The 23,381-nt window shown below is 33.2% G+C and overlaps 1 protein-coding gene across 1 annotated transcript; it reads left to right on the forward strand.

Moving 5' to 3' along the window:
- Positions 1-24: 24 nt before the first annotated feature.
- On the forward strand, positions 25-18,405 carry LOC128987047 (uncharacterized protein C19orf47). Its single transcript, XM_054407714.1, has 10 exons — positions 25-214; positions 1,424-1,620; positions 4,811-4,973; positions 7,571-7,705; positions 10,527-10,739; positions 12,063-12,256; positions 12,927-13,053; positions 13,689-13,886; positions 15,725-15,867; positions 16,269-18,405. Exons 1-10 carry the CDS (start codon positions 193-195, stop codon positions 16,458-16,460), a joined length of 1,584 nt encoding a protein of 527 aa, XP_054263689.1. The 5' UTR covers positions 25-192; the 3' UTR covers positions 16,461-18,405.
- Positions 18,406-23,381: the final 4,976 nt, after the last annotated feature.

Raw genomic sequence — 23,381 nt, forward strand, 5'->3', positions numbered from 1 at the left:
AAAAAGTCAAACAGAAACAGAAATAAGAAGATTGGATTGAAGAAACAAGGTTTAGTTATTTTTGTAGCTATAGTGAAATACTTTGCGATTCGCATTATTAGTTTTCGTCGAGTTACAACAGTATCATGTTTTAAGATCTAACTTTTTTAAGGTCCTGATTCACTGGGATATAATAATACTGCAGTTATTAAAATGGATAAGACAAAAGAAAGTGGTGAGTTGTCTTACAGTACTCTATTAAAACTCCAATTAACGAGGCAACTCGGACCTATAAATATCAAGGGAGCCATCGAAGCCGCGGATGAGAATATTTATTGTAAATTTGTAACTGTTCAATAGCCTAGATCTTACTCTTAGAGCCTAATTATTAAATGTTGCCCTAGTGGGCCTGCGTAGTCTTAAAAATAAGCTGTACCTAGTTGGCTAGTATTAATTGATCATAGCATAGGCCAAGTAAATTACTCCTCTATAACCTACACAAATACAAAATGGTAGCATAGGGTAATTTTATTATAGGCTACATCCTATAAGTTAGGTCTTTGTGTTGAAATACGGTAGGCCTAACTCAAAATGTAACCACATTGTTACATCCGAGGGAGCGTTTAAGTTTTTTTTTTTAAGGTTATGTTTTGGTTCTGTTTCTTAGTTAAGTACAAAAAAGTCTGTCATAAAAATCAAAGAATATCAATAAAATCTAAGGTACCATGGCAAAATTCTGTGCATTTTAACTTGTCAGTAATTACAGCTTCAAACCTTGTAATGCGCGAACTAGGTAGCTTCGATTCTCTCCACAGCGTCTGGGGGAGTTTTAAAGTGTGAGGACGGCCCAAACTCTTCCAGTCACACAGACATTCAGTTGTCTTAAATTGCCTCACCCAACAAAATATGCAGTTCTGATGAGAAGCCTTCATCCTAAATTTGGCCAGAAAGTTCCACTGAACACTAACAATAGCATGAGTATGAGCAAATTGTAAAATTTAACATGCTTTATCTTGTTTTTTGTAGCTATTTGTTAGCAGGCTTTGTTGTACTCAACTAAGCAACCGAGACAAAACATAACCTTGTCAAAACGAACTTGAAAACACATTTTCTATTGGTGTACGGTAACAATCAGCTGTTTTAAATCACGGAAATAGACATAATAAACGTTTAATTTTGCACCATTCGTTATGAATTGCCCTGTAGGCCTATAATTAATATTTCATTTGATAATCAGCTCATATAAAAAAGTCTGTAATTTTGTACCTAGGCCTATGTTCACAGATGATACAAGCTAAATTAATTGCAATCTAAAAATAATCATAACTAGAACTTAAATGAAAATGGCTTCTGCGCAAATATAATGAATAATAAAAAAATACTTTTAAAATATGCTGTCAATTGAAGATAAACTTAGCCTACATGTTTTGTGTGACTTTTTCAGGTACATGGTTAAAGTTTTTTAAAGACGCTGGAATTCCTACCAAAACTGGAGCTTCATACGCACATATATTTACTGAGAACAGAATCAGTAAAGACATGCTTTCTGATCTTACTGTTGATCACTTGCGATTGATGGGTATAACTTTGATTGGTGATATTATCGCAATTCTACGTCATGCAAAATCCGTTCACCAAGACGTAAGCCATAACTTTTTTTCTTCTTTCATTTGAATGTTTTCTCTAACTTAGCCACTAGCCTAAGTTAACTAACTGTATGTTATTTAGTTTTTTTTTTATCAGGATTACAAATTAAGTTAGGCCTACTTAATTGTTAATAAATTAATAGGCTAGTCCTTTGGTAAATTGTTGACAAGCTTATTTGAATACCGTATTCCATTCCATGTTTTGTATTCACTAGGCCTATAGTATACCCACCGATGTTATTTTTTACATTTTACACAATTTAGGTTCTATGCCTATTTATTTCTAAGTTTATAGGTTTATGTTTTATTTTTCACAGAGCTATTTTGGTCACTACATTTGCATTTTCCTATATGGTTGCCTTTGCTACAAGAATTTTAAGGCCTGAGAGAGTCAAAATACCATATTCTAGTTGAGTTTAAAAGTTAATGCTCAACTTCTGGCAAATCATACTAAAATAGTAAGGCTAGTAAGTAAACAGAAGAATTTTCACTACTCACATGTGTTTATAACAAGCCATCCACAGTATACTAGCAATACTAGCAAATTACAAAATACAGTGCAAAGGGGAAAACATCAGTTGTAACTAAGATGAGCAAAGATTAAGATTACTCTGAAGATTACTCGATGTAGAGGAAAATAGTTTCAATAAAATACTGATTATTTTACTTAGCCCTCTCCCACCAAAATTTAATCCCTGAAGTGAGGCATTCCAAGTAAACTAATTACATCTGGGTGTTTTAATTGGCATAAAACAATTACCGTATGCTAAATCCCAATAAAAAAAAAAAAAAAAAAAACAGAATCTCAATTTCCTTAAGTTAGTATTGAAAAGCCAAAAATCGTTGTCACAAGTCATTTTGAAACTAATATGATTTTGTTTGTATGTATCATATTTTTATCTGCTATCTTTAGTAAGAGTAAAAGTCGAACAACGGGTTTCAATGAGTAGAGGGGGAGAAAGGTTCTGTGCGAGTAGCACTTAAACTTAAGCAAGATCATAAGTACCCCCGCCACAGCAAATCTGTAGACTAAGCGAATTTCCATTTTCCTGGTTGGATTTACACTAAAATATATATCCTTAAAAATTGGGTTTACTCATTTTTGACCCTCAAAACAAAAAATTTTTCAATTTCTATCTATACTTTTTTGGTAGGCCTACTCGATAAACCAAATGTTATTTAAATAGGGTGACCCGGGGCAATTCTGGCACGGGGCAATTATAGCAATGGCCTATATTTTTTTTAAATTTCAGCTTTACAGATCAGTGAAGCAATATTTGTTATTTCAGCATATACCTCCTATATATAGGAAAGCATTTTTGTAAAAATAAAATGTTTGCAGTAATTTTTATTAGCGATTAAAAAAGTACTTTCTTCCACAGCCCGAGGATATCGAAACATCGCACACGGCTAATTTTTTTTTCCCTATGAATTTTATATTTTATTTTTTTTTATACTCAAAGATAATTGTTCAGACTTAAAACTTCATGAACAAAAATAGTAATAGCAGTTATCCCTTTAAGATATTTAAATTTAAATGGGTGCTATAATTGCCCCATTTTCATATGCTATGGGGCAATTGTGGCAAAGAACCCGGGGCAATTATGGCAGCTATATATCTTTATACAAATAATGTATAAATTAAAGAATAAATTGTATAACAACGTGTGTTATGTGTAATATGTTTCATTTCAGTTCATTTGGATGGCTTTGTAAACACCTTTTGCTTAGATTACTCTATGGCAGCCTGATTATTTTTATTGTTTATTGTTGCTAGAAGTTTTGAGGTTAAGGCCCTTGTACGCTTGTACTGTCTTACCGGTTTATTCACAACTTCCTTATAAATAGAGATAGAACAAAAATTAAAACACCATCTTAAACAGCTAAATTAGGCCTATGCCATGATTGCCCCAATGTCAGAGCAATTTAAACAATAAGGAAAATATAAGGTATTGCTATAATTGCCCCAAGGTTGGGGCAATTCTGGCATCTGACACTCAAAAAAAAAAAACCTCAAACCCCCTTAAGGGGAGTTTGAGATTGTTGTCTAAATATATGAAAACACTAGAGGAATAACATAGAATTACTATGGTAATTGTCAAAATAAAATGAAAAATATGTTCACCGCGGTACAAGCAGTTAAAGTTAAGGTTCACGTCTGGCTGCCAGAATTGCCCCGGGTCACCCTAGATTTAATTGAAATAAATTCAGACAAATGGAGATTTGCTTATTTGGCAGGTTTGCTGCAGCGGGGATATTTTATCCAGAGGTTAAGTGTAAGAGAGGGCCATGTGGCCCTATCTTTGCCTGTTTAAATAAATCATTTTCATTTCATTTCATGGGAATTTTAAATTTTTTAAAATTTTCTCCGTAACCATTAAGTAGGTGTATAACTAGGTACGCTAAACACCATCCAGGTCTTACCATGATTACGGTAGTAGCTTATTCCCTGTGTGGGAAATTCGCTAAAATTTATCTTGTTTTTGTCTAATTGCGTGCTTTTACATTACAAAGTTGTTATTATTTCAGCAATCAAGTTTTCATAATTTCAGGTTTTAATAATTTTTTTTAAAATTATAAAATGTTTCTTTGCAATATAGGCCTATTGTTTTTATTTAAAACCCAATTAACTACAACCAAGCAAGGGTCGGTCCCCCAGTACTTTGATTTAATCTAATAAATTATCTAGACACACGTTAATTTATTGTCTATTTAACCACATGGTTCCCAAGGTAAGATTTTTCTTTTATTCATTGCGAACATCATATGAATGAAAACACACATAAGTGTTATATGACTATAAAAAGTGGCATAGTCATAGATGGACTGGGATAAAATTTAAATATAATCATCCTACAGGTAGCTTTTGTGTTAAATCAGTTATTTTTTAAATATTTGTTTTTAGACCAGCAAAATTAATTTGTATGTTGAAATGTTTTTGTGTACCGTACCTAATACTTTCTGTGTGTGTACTTTGGTGTTCCTTTCTGTGCTTATTACACAGCCTGAGTATGGTACCTACTCCACTTTTGTATCAAGATTAGTTTAAGAGTGAAATTTGTGTATACCACTTCCAAAAAGGCCTAGATTAAACTTATTTTCACAATTTTCAGTAAAAATTTGAATTAACTGTTATACCTCCCCCCCCCCCAAAAAATGAGTAAAATCATTTTTGTCCCATTTAGAAACTGCGGAAAGTAGTTATCTTGAAGAGTAAGGATGATCCTGCTTCGTCATCGTCGTCTAGTAGCAGTAGCTCTAGCAGTGGCACCAGTAGTAGTTCCGACGACTCGGATGAGGATGTTGAAATGTTGGACGACTCACAAGTACCCAGTAAAAAACTAGTGTGTAAGTATAGAGATAACATTTAATACTAATTTGGGTTAATCTTAGGCCTCATATATCCGATTCCACAGTTTTTCATTAAGGTACTTAAAGTTAGGGTAAAAGTCAGTTTGACAAAAGTATTGGTAGAAGTAAACGAGTCGGTCCCAGTACAAATCTCATCATCATCGTCATCATCATCATCATGGTACGTCACCTGTACCATTTAATTCTCAATTAGCGCCCTGAGCATTTCAAACATTTGCACCCCTCATACTGAAGGCTCCGGAAGTATGAAATACATCCTAATATTAACCTAAGCTTAAATATTTGCAAATAATAGATAATGTAGTAAAAATTATCATCAAAACCTTTATATTTAATTCAAGTTCTTGTTTTGATGGATTGGTTTGGGATGTTCAAATTAGTAGGCTAAACCTTCAGGTTTTATCGGCAAATTAGAGAAGCAAATACCAAAAGAAATACTAAAAGGGTTTGTTATTCCTAGAAGTAGGTTTAAAACCATCATCTATACTTCAATACTTTTCATTGAAATGGCGACCATTTCTAGATTCTCACAAAACCTTAACTGTTTGAAGTAGCGAATGTATCAATTTCCTTTAAAATAATTGTTTCTTCATAATATTGCCAAACGGCTTAATCATTTTCAAAATAAACTTATCACACACTTTTATAGAAATTTCTATATTTCGGCATTAGCCTTCTTCAGGAACAAACACAATAACAAATAGAAGTGTTTACCACTCTGAATCATATGGTTTTAGCAAAAATCCAAAATACATATAATTTATGAAGAAGTAAAAAAGAAAATGTTTTGATAGAAAGAAAGAAAAATTTATATATATATGTATATATATACTATCTCAAATTTAGACCGGAAGGTGTTTTAGATTTAAGTATTAATTGATGAGCTTGCTCAAGCTGTCTTAATTTCAAGTCTGGTGCGTCTTTTGCCAATTTTCTTATTCCTTTTAATGAATAACATTGTTCAAAATTTTGAGAATGCTCTCTCGCATGAATAGCCACAGGTTTTTGTTTATCAGGATGGTTTACATCATATCTGTGGCCATTCATACGAACTCTTAGAGCATTGGTGGTTTTGCCAATGTAGTCTTTAGGACAATTTTTGCATGAAATTTGGTAAATTACATTAGTAGACTCACAGGTGATGTTACTATTTATGTTATAACATCTTTTTGTTTGCCTGCTTGTGAAAGTTTTTGATGGGATGATTAATTTGCAAGTGGCACATCGTGGTTTGTTGCATTGATTACAGCCCATTAAAAAATCCATACCAAAAAGCCTATCAATACGAGCAAAAAACCTTTGTTCTGAAAATCGTGATTACCAAAATTATATTGAAAAACTCAGCAATTCACTTAACAGAAGAGGTTATCCTAAAAATTTAATAGACAGTCAAATAAAAAGCTCAAAAAATCCTAACACAGATAATTTCAAAAAAGATCCAAAATTCATCACCCAATACTTTCCTGGCCTTTAAAAAGTTAATAATGTTTTAAGAGTGGCACATAATATTCTTTCAAATTCACCTCTGACCCATAATTTGTTTTCCAAACCCCCAAGACTATTATACAAAAAAGCTCCTAACTTAAAAGACATTCTTTCAAAACCCAAACTACCTCCCACTTCCCAACCCTCAGCAAAACCTTCGGGCTGTAATCAATGCAACAAACCACGATGTGCCACTTGCAAATTAATCATCCCATCAAAAACTTTCACAAGCAGGCAAACAAAAAGATGTTATAACATAAATAGTAACATCACCTGTGAGTCTACTAATGTAATTTACCAAATTTCATGCAAAAATTGTCCTAAAGACTACATTGGCAAAACCACCAATGCTCTAAGAGTTCGTATGAATGGCCACAGATATGATGTAAACCATCCTGATAAACAAAAACCTGTGGCTATTCATGCGAGAGAGCATTCTCAAAATTTTGAACAATGTTATTCATTAAAAGGAATAAGAAAATTGGCGAAAGACGCACCAGACTTGAAATTAAGACAGCTTGAGCAAGCTCATCAATTAATACTTAAATCTAAAACACCTTCCGGTCTAAATTTGAGATAGTATATATATACATATATATATATATATATAAAAATTTTTCTTTCTTTCTATCAAAACATTTTCTTTTTTACTTCTTCATAAATTATATGTATTTTGGATTTTTGCTAAAACCATATGATTCAGAGTGGTAAACACTTCTATTTGTTATTGTGTTTGTTCCTGAAGAAGGCTAATGCCGAAATATAGAAATTTCTATAAAAGTGTGTGATAAGTTTACTTTAAAATAATTGGCAATTAATGACAGAAGGTTGAAAATAAGAAATCACAAGTAGGCCTAATTATGAAACTAACCTATAAAAAGGCTAATAAAATGCATAGAATAAACTATTTAACACAATTCAATAAATACATATTTGTTTGACCTAATGAATCCTTTTTTATGCTTACACTTACTGCTAACTCATCCCCATTTATTAGCTTCAAAAGTTCTTGTGCTAACCCGTCCTTATCATTAAGTATTTAGGTATATTCACAAGGGTTTGATTAATTTTATTTGGAATTGTTACAGGGTCAGAAAGTAAGAACGTTTTGCAATCTCTAGTTAAGAAGGAATCCTCCTCAAACTTAGAAGAGCTCAAAAAGCGAGTGAAAAGTAAAGTAATAAATAATGCTGCCACTGAGAGCACAAGCAAGTCAAAAGCTGGTTAGTGCTAACAAATTTAATCCTTAAAATTATGTCTATTCATTGGTACAACCCATAGATATGTATTTGCTTCAATCACTCCAATCCATTGTTTTGTTGTTACGCCAGCTGTCACCATATCTGCTCTCTCTCACTCTCTCTAGTCAGTCTGCTCATTCTGCTTCTGCTTTGTTTTCCCATCAAACAGCTGTTTTGCAGGGCTGACGTTGCCTTATTTATCATTACACCATTATGGAGAATGTCGGTAAAATTATAATAAAATTGCTATATCTTTTATTTTGTAAAAAAATTAATAGTTTGACTAATTTTAATCATGTTTATGTAAACTGATTAGAAAATAAATTATACTTATAGTTTGTTTACGCCAATACCACAGTTGTAAAAGTACAAAAATTATCGTCCATCTGGCAACACTGAGTTTAAAGTGGAACTGATCTTTTCTTTCTGCCAAGACCCAATGAGATTGCGTCATTCAGATGCATTGATTAGGGCCGGATTTAGCATTTTGGCGCCCCTAGGCCCAAATCATTTTTCCGCCCCCTAGTCTGGTCACAGTTTATTTCCTACAAACCTTTATTAAGAACTATATCATGCCTATAGGCCTATGTTAATTGCTTGAACACCTCTCCTTTTCGGAATGTTATCATTGAAAGTTTTTTGAAGAATTGTCTTGGCTAGCCTTTAACAAAATGCCGTCTTAAACACTTTTGTCAATTTTATGCTTTTGGCAAATGCTCACGCTTGTGGGACTGAAACAAAACAATCCAACCCACAGAGCATTCTTGCAAAAAAGCATACCCATTGATACAGGTTTTACGCCCCAAAACATGAACTCCATAACAGTGTGATACCATAGATTAAACATACTATTTTAGTAGATTTGTCATCCTTAGCTGAAATTAGCTTAAAACGATTCTTTTTATTTAAGTTATTTAAACCTAGTTTGTCCAAAATAAAACGATGTAATCATAAACAATAGGTCGTCCCCTGGTTATATTACAAGAAATTAAAACACACAACATAGAACTATCCCTAAAATAATACCTAGAAACAACATGTATTACGTCAAAAGTAACTTCCAGTGTCACCAACATATATGAACTAGACATGAAAAACAATATTTAGAATTAACAATGTGATAAAAAGTCGACTTGAGTTTATGGTTAAGCTATGGTAGTACTGCATCCAGATTATATTTGCAAAGCAAACCAAAGTAATAGTCCTGCCGACCATAATTATCCTCAGGTCTGAGCTGATGAGAAAATTACACCATTAATGGTGCTTTGGAGGGGATTTAATTTTTCTAAATCCTGTTGCAAACTCAGATAAATATTTTTTCGTTATTGAATTTTAAAGAAACTTATCATATTTTTAATATTCAACAAAACGTGTTAAATATTTTAACTTGACCCTGCAGGTAAACTAATCAAAAGATTAGTTAATAAATTTTCTTTTTGTGTAGTGAGGGTGGTAATGGTGTCTAACACGCATGCGCCCCTAATCACTCCGATCAGTAGCGCCGAGCCGGCCGGCATGGTGGCAGTGCAAAGACATCGAAGTATATACTTCGATGTGCAAAGATTACAGTGGCAATACGATGCGTACCACTCCGCTCGACAACATCCCTACAGCCTACTCCCGTATAACCAATGTGTAACGAAATTGATGCTTAATGTTGAAAAATAGTTAAAATTTTCTAACAGTTACTTCTTCCAATGAATTTCAAAATTATAATGCTTTATTAGCAAGAGTTCTTTTTTATCAACTAGCAAAATATGTTAAGCTATGGCTATTTATTTTATTTTTAGATATTAAAAAATATTTGTTCCTCTCGGCCGTGCGCCCTCTGGGAGCTTGCGCCCATAGGCCCGGGCCTACCGGGCCTATTGGGAAATCCGGCCCTGGCATTGATGTTCCTTGCAGTAACTTATCGGTTTGTAACACTTAACACCAATACCGATTAATGTGAAAAAATATTATGCTACAATAGGTTATTTTTATTTGTTGTATTTCTATATTTTGGTATAAAATATTTTGTTATTTCTATAATTTGGTATAAAATATTTGTATGGCAGTTAAAACTAAATCTGATACTGTAGGCCTACTTTATAATATCTTCAAGAATCGTCTGCCATTGTTATACTAGTCACGAGACTCCCTTGTTGACTATCGACTATTGCAATTCGATAGATTCATTCAATGCTTTATTTCAACTTACTGTATCGTTATCGAGATGTATTGTTGACTGTTGTAGGAAAGTGAAAGTATGTTAGTAGTCCTATTGCTAGCTCTGCCGAATGACGATGGGGGATTGTTGAACATTTGGTTTACGCTGGTCTAACCTATATGAGGTTAGATAGTTGTTTTTTGTAGGAATGGGGATTAAATAAGGCATCTACACAAAAAAAAAAAATTAATTGATTAAATATGGGTGTAGAAAATCGTGAAGTGGCACTATTTGTAACTACTCGACTCGAATTTTCGAGTAGTACTAACTCGAAGGTCGAGTACTCGCCCACCCCTAAGACTGAGTGATGACGTAACAGTAACCCTGGTGGTGGTGGGAATCCAGACGTGAGGCGTGTTGAGAAAGAATGAAAAAGCATTTTAAAAAAGAAACCAATGACAACAAATTGTGTCTCAACACGTTTTAGGAGGAAAGGCGGCAACCGGTTACAGTTATGTCATCACTCAGTCTAACCCACCTATACTCCATCTTGCAACTGGGGTCCAAGTAGCCACTTTGGTATGTAACTGAACTCGTATTTTGTAAAGTTTATTGTATGTGTGTAACTTTCACGTTTGTGTACATTTTATATAGGATTGGAAAGAAAGACGCTGAGTCAACATTTAAAAAGAAAACACCTTGAAAATGAACCAATGGATGAAGATGACTTGTACACCAAGAAACGACCTAGTAAAGCGGTAAACTTGAGCTCAAACTCTGGCAGGAGTGTACTTCACCGGACTCAGGAAAGCCAGCAAGTAGACGCTCCGGTCTCAAAAAAGACATCTACAGAAAGCCAACGTATGGGTGAGTTTTATTGTGTGTTACAGTAAGGATTCGTTTATTTTTTTACCATACAACTGCTCTATGTAAGAATGTTAAGTTGCACACTCTGTGCCCTGCATGGATCTTTTTACTGTATCGGCTCATCTGTCTATTTGGAACCTCAATGACAAGACAATACACCCTCTATAACAAGTTACTTTGCTTAACAATAGTGTCATTTTCAAATACCCTTATTTTTGTATGTTAAATACTGCAAACCTCCATAAGAAGTTTACCTCACTTATAGCATTATAGGAGACCATTTAAATAATTGAATTAACCATGTAAAAGTAAAAACGTAGACTAAAACCAACGCAAACACAAAATTAAAACAATTCTGAATACAAGCATAGCCACAACAAATCATGTTGGCTATAGTATACAACAGGATTGAAAAACTTATTTGATATATTTAATACAGCGAGGTAGCAGATTGGTGAGTTATCAGAGGTTGCTTGTTCAATCCTAAGCAGTCAGATGTTTGATGGTTTGAAAATAGACCTAGCTGTCCTTGTTCTTTGGGCTGGTAATACATGATACTTGGTTATGAAACAGCCGGTCTTAATTTGTACAAAGCTACAGAAGTTCTCTTGGAAAAGGTTCAGCCCCTATTGAGTGTATGAACGTAGATTGCAAGAGTGTCTACTTTGCTTGGCTCTGTCTGAAGCTTGTACCTTTCAAGCAATGATGTTGTCAGCAGAGCTAAACTAGTGATGTGACGAGTCGGGTACTTTACTGACTCGAGTGACTCGACTCGCCAACTGCCGTGAACTCCAGTTACGAGTCGAGTCAGACTCAACTCGAAACTCGACCCATAACCAATGCATCATGGGAGTCCGCAACGACTCGGTGTCGACCAATAGGGTTATAGTTTTGCGAGTCGGCCGTCTCGGTAGCGGCCAATAGCGTGTCAGCTTTACGAGTCGACTCGACTGGAGACGTTCCGAGTTCGTTAGTTTTGCGAGTCGGCCGACTCGGTACTGGCCAATAGCGTGTCAGCTATGCGAGTCGAGTTGACTCGAAGTTCGTGTAGGTTCGTCTTTCTCCGTATGAGTTCGGTTTCGTTTTGTGAGTCGGACTCATTACGTTACGAGTTCGTGTAGCTTCGGAAATCTCCGTACGAGTTCGTACCAACTCGAGTTGTAATTGAGATGACTCGACTCGGGTCTTGACTCGAGTCAACTCAACTCGCCAACTCAACTCGTCACATCACTAAGCTAAACCAAACCTGAAACATTTTACTCTTGCTAAATATAATAAAAAAAGTATAAGTAAATAACAATTTCAATTGTGTTCTTATTTTAGGTCCAAAACTGCCTCCCTCGAAGAAGACAGTGTTTGAAAGACTCGGAGTAGAAACTAGTGTTCCTCAAGTGTCCAGTACGACAGAAGTATCCAAGCCAGAAATAGAGACAAGGTTTACAAGAACAATAGGTAGCGTTAGTCTGCCGACGGACAATGTTAAGATAGTTGCCAACATTGATATCCCTCCGCCCAAGGTAATAACAAATTTGTGTTACTTTTTTAATATATGTAAGTTATCTTAACCTTTCAAACCAAGGAATGGTAATACCCCTCCCCCCCTTGAAGGGTGAGCCTTACAACTTGCAATGTTCCCCACCTTATTAACTGGGGTTCATATAAAGATTACTTGACAATAAATAGGCTAGTTACAAGTTTACACATTTGTATTTTATGTTGACAATGTACAGTATTTTATTGTTGTTATATTATGTTGACAACCCTCAATCTCTGAGTCAAAAATTGTCTACTTAGTGAGGTTTTAATGTACCTTAATTCTAGATACTTCCTAATAATAAAACTTCTAATCCAACCATTCATTCCCATGATATAACATGGGTAGTTATGATTGTTATTTTTAAGCAAATAATTTGTTAGCTGTAAAAATTGTTAAAATAAGATGTTTTTAAAGTACGCCTCTCTATAAACATAAACTTTGCTTTAGCTTCATAATAAAAAAAATTGAATCTTGATTTTGTTACTTTGAATGTTAACTTTTAAGTTTTCTGAGATAGAAAACATTAAAACCCCTCACCCCTCATCCCTGCCCCCTCGCATCTTTAGTTAAGTTACTGAAACAGCATCAATGCCTTTACATAAAAAAAATGCTTGTTTACTGTGACATAACACATTTTGAATGTGTTGTAGTCAAGCTCTGTGTTTAACCGCCTCGGGGACGTCACTCAAGAGGCAGTGACGAAGACAGCTCTGCCGTACGCTGGGGTGCTCAAATATCCTGCGACGACAGCACGGCCTCAGACTACTGTTACCAAAAGTGAGTGAAAACAGTTTTCTCTCTCATAGATAATGAAGACCATGACTGGCAGTAAAGGGATTTAAATCATTGGTACACAGTTCAAAGTCTAAACAAACTTAGTGTACAGCTGTTTAGTACCTACTGATGTTTTGTACTGGATTGGACTCATTTAGGTCCAAAATAACGTCAGATTATCAGGACAGGAGATGTTTGCCCTTTTGCCTCTCTGTGTTGATTTATTAAGTGTCTTTTTTGAACACTGGATAACTTCAACAGACAGCACAACTAGTTTTTATTCAGATCTGATTACGTACTCGGTAAAAAACAGCTGTAGTCCGTCCAACTACTTAAGACCATTTAAATTCAAACTATTTAACGTCAGAATAATGGAGGGGATGGTGGAATACAAACTTAAGAATCATATTTAAAAAAATTGGCCCAATGTAAATTCTGTTTTGTTTGTAAGTGCAGTAGAAAATAAAATGTACAGGCATATTTGAATTATTATGAAAACTTTAAATTTTCCATGAGGAAATATAAATGCATGTTTGAAGTTTAAATTTATCAAACTATCACAACCATCATCCACCTATCATTTACCTATTTAATAATTAAAATGGGTTTTATTTTTAATCATTTACCTATTTTTTCAGAAGTCATAACCATGCGAGCAGATGAACCCGAAGTTCCAGTAAAGCTCAGAGCCGCAACAAATCCTCTGATCCAGAAGAATATTAAAATGCGGGTTGGAAGTGTAGACACATCATTTAAAGCCATCCAAAGGCCGAAACTAATCAGGAAAAATCTTACCAATGGTAGTTTTTTGAACCCCAATAGTGAAGGAATTTTCGGTATGTGCATTAAATAATTATAGTAGTTTTAGACATTACAGTAGAACCCCTCATATCCGACTATGACAGGTCTGGGCCACAATACACGCAACCATGAATACTAATACATATTATGAAATAATCATTAGCAAAAATTGTAAATACTGTACTTTTAATTGGGTTCGTTGAATATCTTTAGGGGCTTAGGATCTAGTGTAGGCCTACCTACGGATGTTGATGAAAACGGCAATTTCCTTTAGGGCTTTGTACCCTCACGTTTAATCTATTTCTGGAGTCCATTTTCAAAGATCCAGTTACCTGACCAACTAAAAAATAACTTTCTTTCTAACGGTTTGAATGAGAATTGTAATCTAACAGCTGATTTGTCAGTTAAATGTTGAACCACTGTCAGATTGTAAACAAAAGACTAAACAGTATATGAGCATTATTTTAAATAGGCTACTTTTTTCATTGTTAACTGTAATGTGACTGAGGTAGGTAAATCACTATTCATATTTTAGATCTAAAATCAATTCATTTCTTGTAAATTAGTAGTTCTATTCGCCAGAACTGTTCCAAACAAACATAATCTTGAAAAGGTTAATGGATATTGCTCTGGATTCATTTTGCCTCGGAAACAAGTTTTTTACCCTATTTAACTGCTCAATTTGTCCCTGGATCCCCTCTCGATTAATTATTACTGTATAATACTATAGGCCTACTGAAATACATCGTATCATTTTAATGGGACCTAACAATAAAACAAATTAAACAAAAGTACCTACTAATGAAAATAATATACACTGAATTTAACTTATTTTGAGCTTAGGCTACATGAAAAAAAACAAACACAAAAAACAGTTATTTAGTGCAGGAGAGTAATATTTTAAGTCTGAACGCTTGGGTTAGTTTGGCCGCAATAATCTAAAACCACTGAGGGTCGGAGATCCCGAGGTGTCGGTTATGTGGTTCGGATTCCACTATAAACTGTAGGTCCCTTTCCCTTAGTTGCCATTAACTGTATGGGCTATTAATTAACAGCTGTGTCTGAGGAATGTCGGCCTTAGTCACTAACAAGACTACAAGATTGCGCCACTCATCCTACACTCATCTCCATTCATACTTGGCTTAAAATACCTACTTTGTATGGTCGCCATTTAATAATAAAGTATTATGTAAAGTATTAAAGTATGTCTCGGTCTGATATGAAGGATTCTATCAGAGAAGTTTGAGAGTTTTCAAATTTTGCAGAGAAGTTTGAGTTATTGTTGACTATACTTTCGGCTCATAAGCAAGAGAACAAGTATTATTTGCATACTTTTGATATTGATACAATGTACAGTCGCCAAATATCAGTTAAAAGAAGCCAGTCTCTTATAAACTTAATTAGTCTAAAACCACGTTGAAGGGATTGAAAAATCTTATCTTTGACATCAAATTTAATTTAAATTTCAAATATAGCCACAGAAATTAAATAACTTATTTGTTTGATCAAAAATAAGTCAAGCCAAGATAAGTTAAAGCTGATCAAGAAGTTATTTATTAAAAAATAAGTGACTTTTACTTTTGAAACATGTATTTTTGAACTTACTTCCTGGATTAGGCATTAGTCCGTAAAGCCCCATGGTTATTTACTGGTTTAATTGCGGTATGTCCATTTTAAAATGCTATAGCTAAACATTTTTTGACATGTTTATGAGACAGGGCTTTTGAGTACCTAATACAGTAGATAGGATTTTCTCAAGATCAGCTTTTCAAGTATTGCACAAGTAAGTGCTGATACCTAGTCCATAATGGAGAAATTTTATGATTTGTTTTGCATACTATGTTTATTTTACAAAAACTTTGGTATTTTTCAGCCAATCCAAAAAATGCTGTGCAATTAAATGCAAAAGAAAGAATAGGTCTTCAGAGTCGACAAAATGTTTCAAACAAAAGTGCCAAAGCAAGATTAGGTCTTCAAATGAACTCTGGCAGGATATCAAAAACACCAGTAACACAGGTTTGTCGATAATATATATAAATATATGACAAACCCATTTTTGTCTCGTGCTATCTTATCTTCTTCCAATAAATACTTGAGTTTGCAGGCCTATTGATGCATTAACTTAGTAAAATTAGTAAAAATTTGTTCAACACTACTCAATATATTTACACTTTATACTGTAAACATTTCAGGTCAATAAAATATGTTGTAATAGCTGTCAATTTTGGACCAGTCATACATGTCATCACCAGTCCCGATTGGATACTCAGTAGTTGAGTTAAGTTTGTGGAGAAGTTACTAACATTATTTTGGGACAGTTTCTTAGGGTTGGAAAACGAAAGGTCAGATGAAAGAGGGACTGCTGTAAGTAGATTTGTCTTGGTAAGCCTGTGTATAATTAAAATATTGACTTACAGAGGATCAGGAGACCACGGTTTGGAGATGAAGAAGTGAAGACAACAGCTTACAGAACTGTCGGTGACAAGAGGGTGTCTTTTGGAGGGGTGATTCAGAGGCTTATCTCTCCTATGAGACCTTCTCGGGGTGGAAGCAAAGCCAAATCAGGAATACACAGTAGGCTAGGGCGTATGCGTGCCTTCTCTAATTAAAAAATAAGTTTAAAATAAATATAAACTTCAACTTGAGTTCCAAAGATGAAAATAGAACTCATAAGATTCTACCTTATGAGATTCTAACTTATAGAGACTGCATAAGATGTAAATGCAGCTTATGAAACTACATTCAACAATGAGGTTATTGCTATAAGAACAGCCTTGTCTAAATTTGCTTCATTTTATTATGTTGTGTTTATAATATTAACATTAATCGGACCTACTGCTAGATGAAAATAAATGTCCTTTCTATATTTATATTGTAAGTATACTTTCTATAGGTACTTGTATTATAAGTATAGAAACTAGAAAGGACATTTATTTTTATCTAGCAGTAGGTCCAATTAATTAATGTGACGATTATTTGGAATTAGAAACTTGATCTGTAATTGTCTGGTCAGATTTATTTGGAAAAAAGAAATTTAAAATTTTTTAAGTATTAATGATTGTTAGTAATGATTAATATTAATGCTCAGATAGATTTGTGCAAACAAAATTAGAAACGAGGAAAGTAGGCTGTAAATTGTGTAATCATCTAAACATTAAATACAATAGTCTTGTATTCAGTATAAATAAAAATCACTGATCAGTAAATCACTGAGTTTTAGTAAATCAGTGATTTACTAAAACTGATTTAGTAGCAGTTTTAGTAAATCATTGTTTGAGTTGACAGTAAAATGCTCTAGTTTAAATCTTTGTGTAGCCTCTAGGCGCAAATGGTTGTGTTCCTCTGTTCTTTAGGTAATCCAAATAAAATTATTGCTGGTGTAAAGTTGTTTGTAAAAAGGTTGTTTAATAATGTCTAATATGAAAGTGTTTGTCAAAGAATCTATCCTCAAAACTTTGCACTGACGTTATTAATTTATTTCATAGTTAATTGAAAGTTTTATGTTCAGACACTGTCTTGTTATGAAAGTTTATTATCTATGTAAAATGGTTGAGGACAATTTAAGTTAATGAAAAATATCATAATGTCATTAAAACCATCTAAAAAAAAAACACTGTTCTCATTTTAATTTTAATTTTTTTTTATTGTACTTTGTAGCAAATTTCCCTTGAGGGAAGTAGCTATTACCGTAGGTGGCACGGTAAGACCTAGACTCGGGACCGATTTACTTTTTCATTTGGATGTCCCCAGAGGTAAAAAACACCATTCGTTCAAATTATTATATATGTATATAAATTATTATATACGTCCGTGAACGCGATAACTTGAGTAATTTTTGTCCGATTTTGATGAAATTTGGTTTTAAGGTGTAAGGCAGGAAAAACTTGAATGAGTTTGCGAACCAGCATGATCAGACCATGGGAACGGGGTTTTATGGGGTAAAAAATGGGGTTTCTCATTTTTGATCCTCAAAACACAAAATTTGACAATTTCTCTCTAGACCTTTTTATTGAGCTTAAAAAAACAAATAATTAATGATATCAAAGAGTTTTGGTTATTGGTAACGGAGAAAGTTAAAAAAATCGTAAATTTAAAATTCCCATGTTATTCTTATGGGGAATATTGTAAAATGTTGTAGTTTGCTTGTTTATGGATATATTTTTACTATGGATATGTTTATTGATCAAACATGGCAAATTTATTAATTTTATTCTAAGCTGTTAATATTTTACAAAAAAATACACTTTATTAGTTTCCTTGTAGCAGCAAATCTAGGTACTCATTAAACCTAATGTTATTTAAATAGATTTAATTGAAAATCAATTCAGACAAATGGAAATTCGCTTAGTTGGCAGGTTTGCTGCGGTGAGGGTATTTTTATAAAAAAAGAACTCTGAAATGCTCTTTGGTGTAAATTAGTTTTGTAATAAAAAGTACTAACAGTTAATGAATTGCCAATAAGATGTAAATAAATACTTATATTTTTTGTGGCATTTCTCGTCTTGTAAAATAATGTGTTGTGTTGAATAACGTCCCTGTGTACAAATGCAGAAATAAAACTATTATAATAAAAAGAAAGTGTTATTTAATCATATCCTTCTGGTAGAATTCTCTCTGTGTGTGTACTTTTTTATAAAAGCCTCACACTAAAGGTTTCAGGACAATTAATTAAGGATGGTGTGAAAATATAAATATATAACAATTAATTACAGTATAAAATAATCTTACATTAGATTTAAAAGTAATGGTCGCAGCTTTGAAATAAAACCTAAAAGTGTCAACAGTGGTGGCTTAAAAAGTTAACATGTGAATAAATTTACCACAAACCTTATTTCAACAGTGCCGGTGACAATGCAATCGTTTATACTTCCAAACTCAATCTAACTTTTCTTGTTTCCAAAAACATTTTCTGCCCATCAACTGTATGCTTTTTCCTGGTTTTCATTTCGTGCTGCAGCAGATAAGAACACCTATGCTTGATTGCTTGGTAATGAAAGAATCATTGCCTCTTGACTTTTTTACTGTTTAATTAAAAGCAAATACTGTACTACATTTTCACCAAGTTAATAAATAAGTAGAACATCGTACAAAAATATTGAATAAAAGTTTAAATTTGATGTTTTAACCACTAAGCTGTTGCCTGTATTGAACATGAAATGCATATTTATTACTGAATAGCTAGGTAATTATTCAGTATGCCGTTAACTTATAAAAATTAGTTCAACACTACTTGACATATTTACACTTTAGCCTATACTGTAAACAGTTCAGGTCAATAAAATATGTTGTAATAGCTGTCAATTTTGGACCAGTCCTACAGTCCTACCAGTCCTACGAGTACTAAGGTTTGCTGCAACAGGGAGGATAAAAATGGTTTTTTGTTGTAAAATGGTAATACTGTAGTTTAGTAAGAAATTAATGTATTTTCCAAATTTGATCAAAATATGTTCATAAACACGCAAACTACAACAGTTTACTTGTTCTCCATAAGAATAACATGGGAATTTTAAATTTAAATTTTCTCTGAACTATTAGGCGCATAACAACGCTTCAATTTACTAAATTATTTTTTAAGCCCTACAAAATGGTTTGGAAAGAAATTGCTAAATTTTATGTTTTTTGGGTCAAAAATGGGAAAAACCTTTTTTTACCCCATAAAACCCCCCGTAAACCCCCGTTCCCATAGTCCGATCATGCTGGTTCGCGAACTCATTCGAATAAATGTAGGTTTACACGTTTATACCAAATTTCATAAAAATTGGATCATTTTTGCTCGAGTTATCGTGCTAACGGACACACACACATATATATATATATATATATATATATATATATATATATATATATATGAATTTGAATGGATGGTGTTTTTTTCTTCTATTCAATGTTATGGTATGACAAAAACATGTTTGCAAAAGCTCTAGACACTAATTGTGACTAATTTTAATTTGATTTATCCAAAATATTAAACAAATCTTAAAACAAACTATTATATTACTTCATCTATGCTATTACAGTATTCAATAGTAGGCTATGGTTAGAAATTTTGCCACGATTAATTAAAGAAATCATGATATTTGCAAATACAATGACCCTTTGAGGGGAGTCTTTGTTCTACCTGTAATTAATTAAAGTCAAGTTACGAGTAACTAAAAATTGTTCAGTTCCTTTGATTTTCTGTTGTTAAATAAAGACAAAGAGACTAATTAGAAGATTGGACGGTGTATTTTGAAAACAAGGCAAATTAAGTGAACTGCCTTTGGCTTTACTTTAAGACCTGCTTTCAAAATGTTTCATTTTATAACTCTTTATTTGTTTACTTCTCTTTAACCTTATAAATATTTGAATGGGAAATTGAATATTTTAAAATTGTTAATTTTTGTAGCCAGGATCCAACATTTACCCTTGTAGTAAACCGTTCTGTCAAAAAACTGAGCTAATTTTTATAATATGTTAAGTATGGGGATGATCCATTGATGGAGTCAATAACAATCAGCAAGCTATAGCAATATGTTTATCTCCATTATACTTTTCATTCCTTTTCAATATCGAATGAAATATTCCTCAATTATCTGTTATATTTCCTCGTACAGATTAATTTTACCTTAGTAGTTGCTGTCAATTTTAGTAAAATAAAATACCCCGCCGCAGAAAACCTGCAGACTAAGCGAATTTCAATTTGCCTAATTGTTTTTACAATAAAATATCTCCTTAAAAATATCACATTTATTCCATATCTAAATATCATTAGTTTAAAGATTACTTAGGTTTGCTGCAACAGGGAAGATAATAAAGTGTTTTTGAGAAATTTTAATTGATTGTTTAGTATTAAATAAATGCATATTCCAAGTTTGATCAAAATATGATTATGAATAGGCAAACTACAACAGTTTATTTATTCTCCTTAAGAATAACAAAGAAATTTTAAAATTGCTATTTTTTTGAATTTTTTCTGTAACCATTAGGCGCATGATAACACTTTAACATACTAAATCATATGTTTTTTAAGCTCTACAAAATTGTTTCAAAAGAAATGCAGAAAAAAAAATAGGAAAACGCATTTTTCCCCATAGTCCGATCAGGCTGGTTCGCAAACTCGTTCAAATTAAAAGGTAAATTAGGTTTACACGTTTGTACCAAATGTAATCAAAATCAGATAATTTTTGCTCGAGTTATCGAGCTAACCGACATAATATTTATTTGTATACAGTAAGAGGCAGCAGCACGTGGCAGACGGCCTTATAAAACAAATCTGTACAAGAAACTCAACATCTGATTGGTTGCTAAGCCTTGCTTTGTCTTTTACAACATTGACTGTGCTAAACAGGAAAACGTCAAATCTTATAGTACAAATGGTATAGAACTTTGTATTAAAAAATAATAATTTGTATGGTTATTTTGAACCAATAACTTTAGTTTACATCAATTTAAGGTGCAAAATATAAATTGCCATAAGAATTAAATTCTTTTAATGGACCGAACGAATAATCCAAACAGTTTTTATGGCAATAAGGCAAGATATTTATTATATCACTAGCTGTAACCCGCGGGCTTTGTCCCGTTTAACTTCTTAATTTTCAAGATGATCTCGTTCGCATGGCTCAATCACGTCCTGGTTGAAGTTCGTTCGCTACGCTCACTCACCTTTAGGTTGGAGCTCGTTCGCTACGCTCACTCACCTTTAGGTTGGAGCTCGTTCGCTGCGCTCACTTGCCTTCAGGTTAGCTCGTTCGCTACGCTCACTTGCCTTCAGAGGTTAGCTCGTTCACTACGCTAACTCGCCTCCAGGTTGAAGTTCGTTCGCTATGCTCACTCACCTTTTGGTTGCAAATTAGCTGTTGTCATAAATGTAAAAGAAATAATAGTGCAGCACCCTGTTGGTAATCCTTGTAACTTTAATGCTATTGAACATCATAGAACAGAACCAACTTGTTTAATTGAAACAGCTGTTAAGATTCATTAATTCCATTTCTCATAAGGTTAACATGGGAAACTCCAGAGCCACTGGGGCGGAGCCAATTGGACGGATAACGAAATTAAAGGTGTACAAACCTATTCCATTAAATTCTACACGTATGTACCAAGTTTTGTGGCAATCGGTCCAGCGGTGTCTGAGCTTATCACTGCCAAATATATATACAAACATCCTCTTTTATACTTATAGATAAGTATGGATTCAGTAGTAAGATATGACAAGATGATATAACAAGATAAGATAATAGATATTAAGTTGATGATATACTCATGTTCATAATCTTGCACAACACCAGTGAGATGTTACTTTACTTATCAGCTTTACACATGATTTACCACTGAACATTGTGACAATGATAAAGCTGTTATTTCTCCCCACCCCTTGTTCAAACATAAACACATAATATCCTTATATACTTAGAATTGTTTAAAATGTCTATTAGAGTTACAAGATGTGCATGACTTTCTGTGTCTGTCTGTTTGTTGTTCAATAACAATTATAATTTATTTTAACATTTATACGAATAGGCCTATATATAGTTATTTTTAAGCCTTACCCAAAACTCAAAATAATTTGAGTAAACAAGAAGATAAACTGCTCACATTAGTGAAAATTAATTTCAATTCTAGTTGGTTCAAGTTTAATTGCAATGGATATGTTCGTAAATCCATAGCAAAATCGTAACAGATTGTTTATTTCTGACCTGTTGTTTATTATTTGATGGAGGAATTAAAACTGATACTTAAGTTAAAGCACTTGTAGGCCTATTTCAAGACATGCAGACACTCGATTATTTAAAAAAAAAAAATTAAAAATGCCTACAATAGTTACAGGTTGTTTAATGAAATGTTCCCCGCAAGACCTAAGTCTGCGAAAGAGTCCTTGGGCACTCAGAACTGGGTTGGTTTAGGATTTATCAATTGATTGAGTAAAGTCAATGACTTACGCAAAAGTTATTGATTTGTACATTTTTGTGAGACTCAGTATTACCAATACTACTGGAGTAACTAAAACTTGACGAATTTATGATTTTTAAACAAAACTTTTAATTATAAATAAGGAGTTACACATTTTATGTGTATAAGCCTACTATTATGCTCGAACCTTGACTAAGCTCAAAACATAAAATATGGATAACTTTTTTTAAAGGCAATATAATTTTTTTTACCTAACAGTGGGTTTATGTATTTTTAAAGAGGTCGTTTTGCATAACTACCTAAAACCTAAGCTATCTTTATGATGTATTGAACAAGAGAATAACCCAAATACGCTATAACTTCTCTTTCATTTCTCAGATACATGAATTGAAATTAAAATCAAAAACGAATATTTTGATAACATTTTCACTAATTAATTAGAAATATTTTATTAGGTTTACACATAAATGTGGTAACAACAATGCCGGGGAAACTAATAGAAACCGTAACAGTGGTTTCTGTAATGTAATATGAAAAAGAAGATGGAAAAACTTAAATTAGGTTGTGGAAGAACGCAGTATTCTTTCTTTGTCTGCAAGTTTTTCTCTTTTTACAGTAGAACCAATAACAAATGTGAA

This window comes from Macrosteles quadrilineatus, unplaced genomic scaffold, assembly GCF_028750875.1.
Source record: "Macrosteles quadrilineatus isolate MER2022 unplaced genomic scaffold, UCM_ALF_1.0 Scaffold_2__2_contigs__length_208266976, whole genome shotgun sequence".
Lineage (NCBI taxonomy): Eukaryota > Metazoa > Arthropoda > Insecta > Hemiptera > Cicadellidae > Macrosteles > Macrosteles quadrilineatus.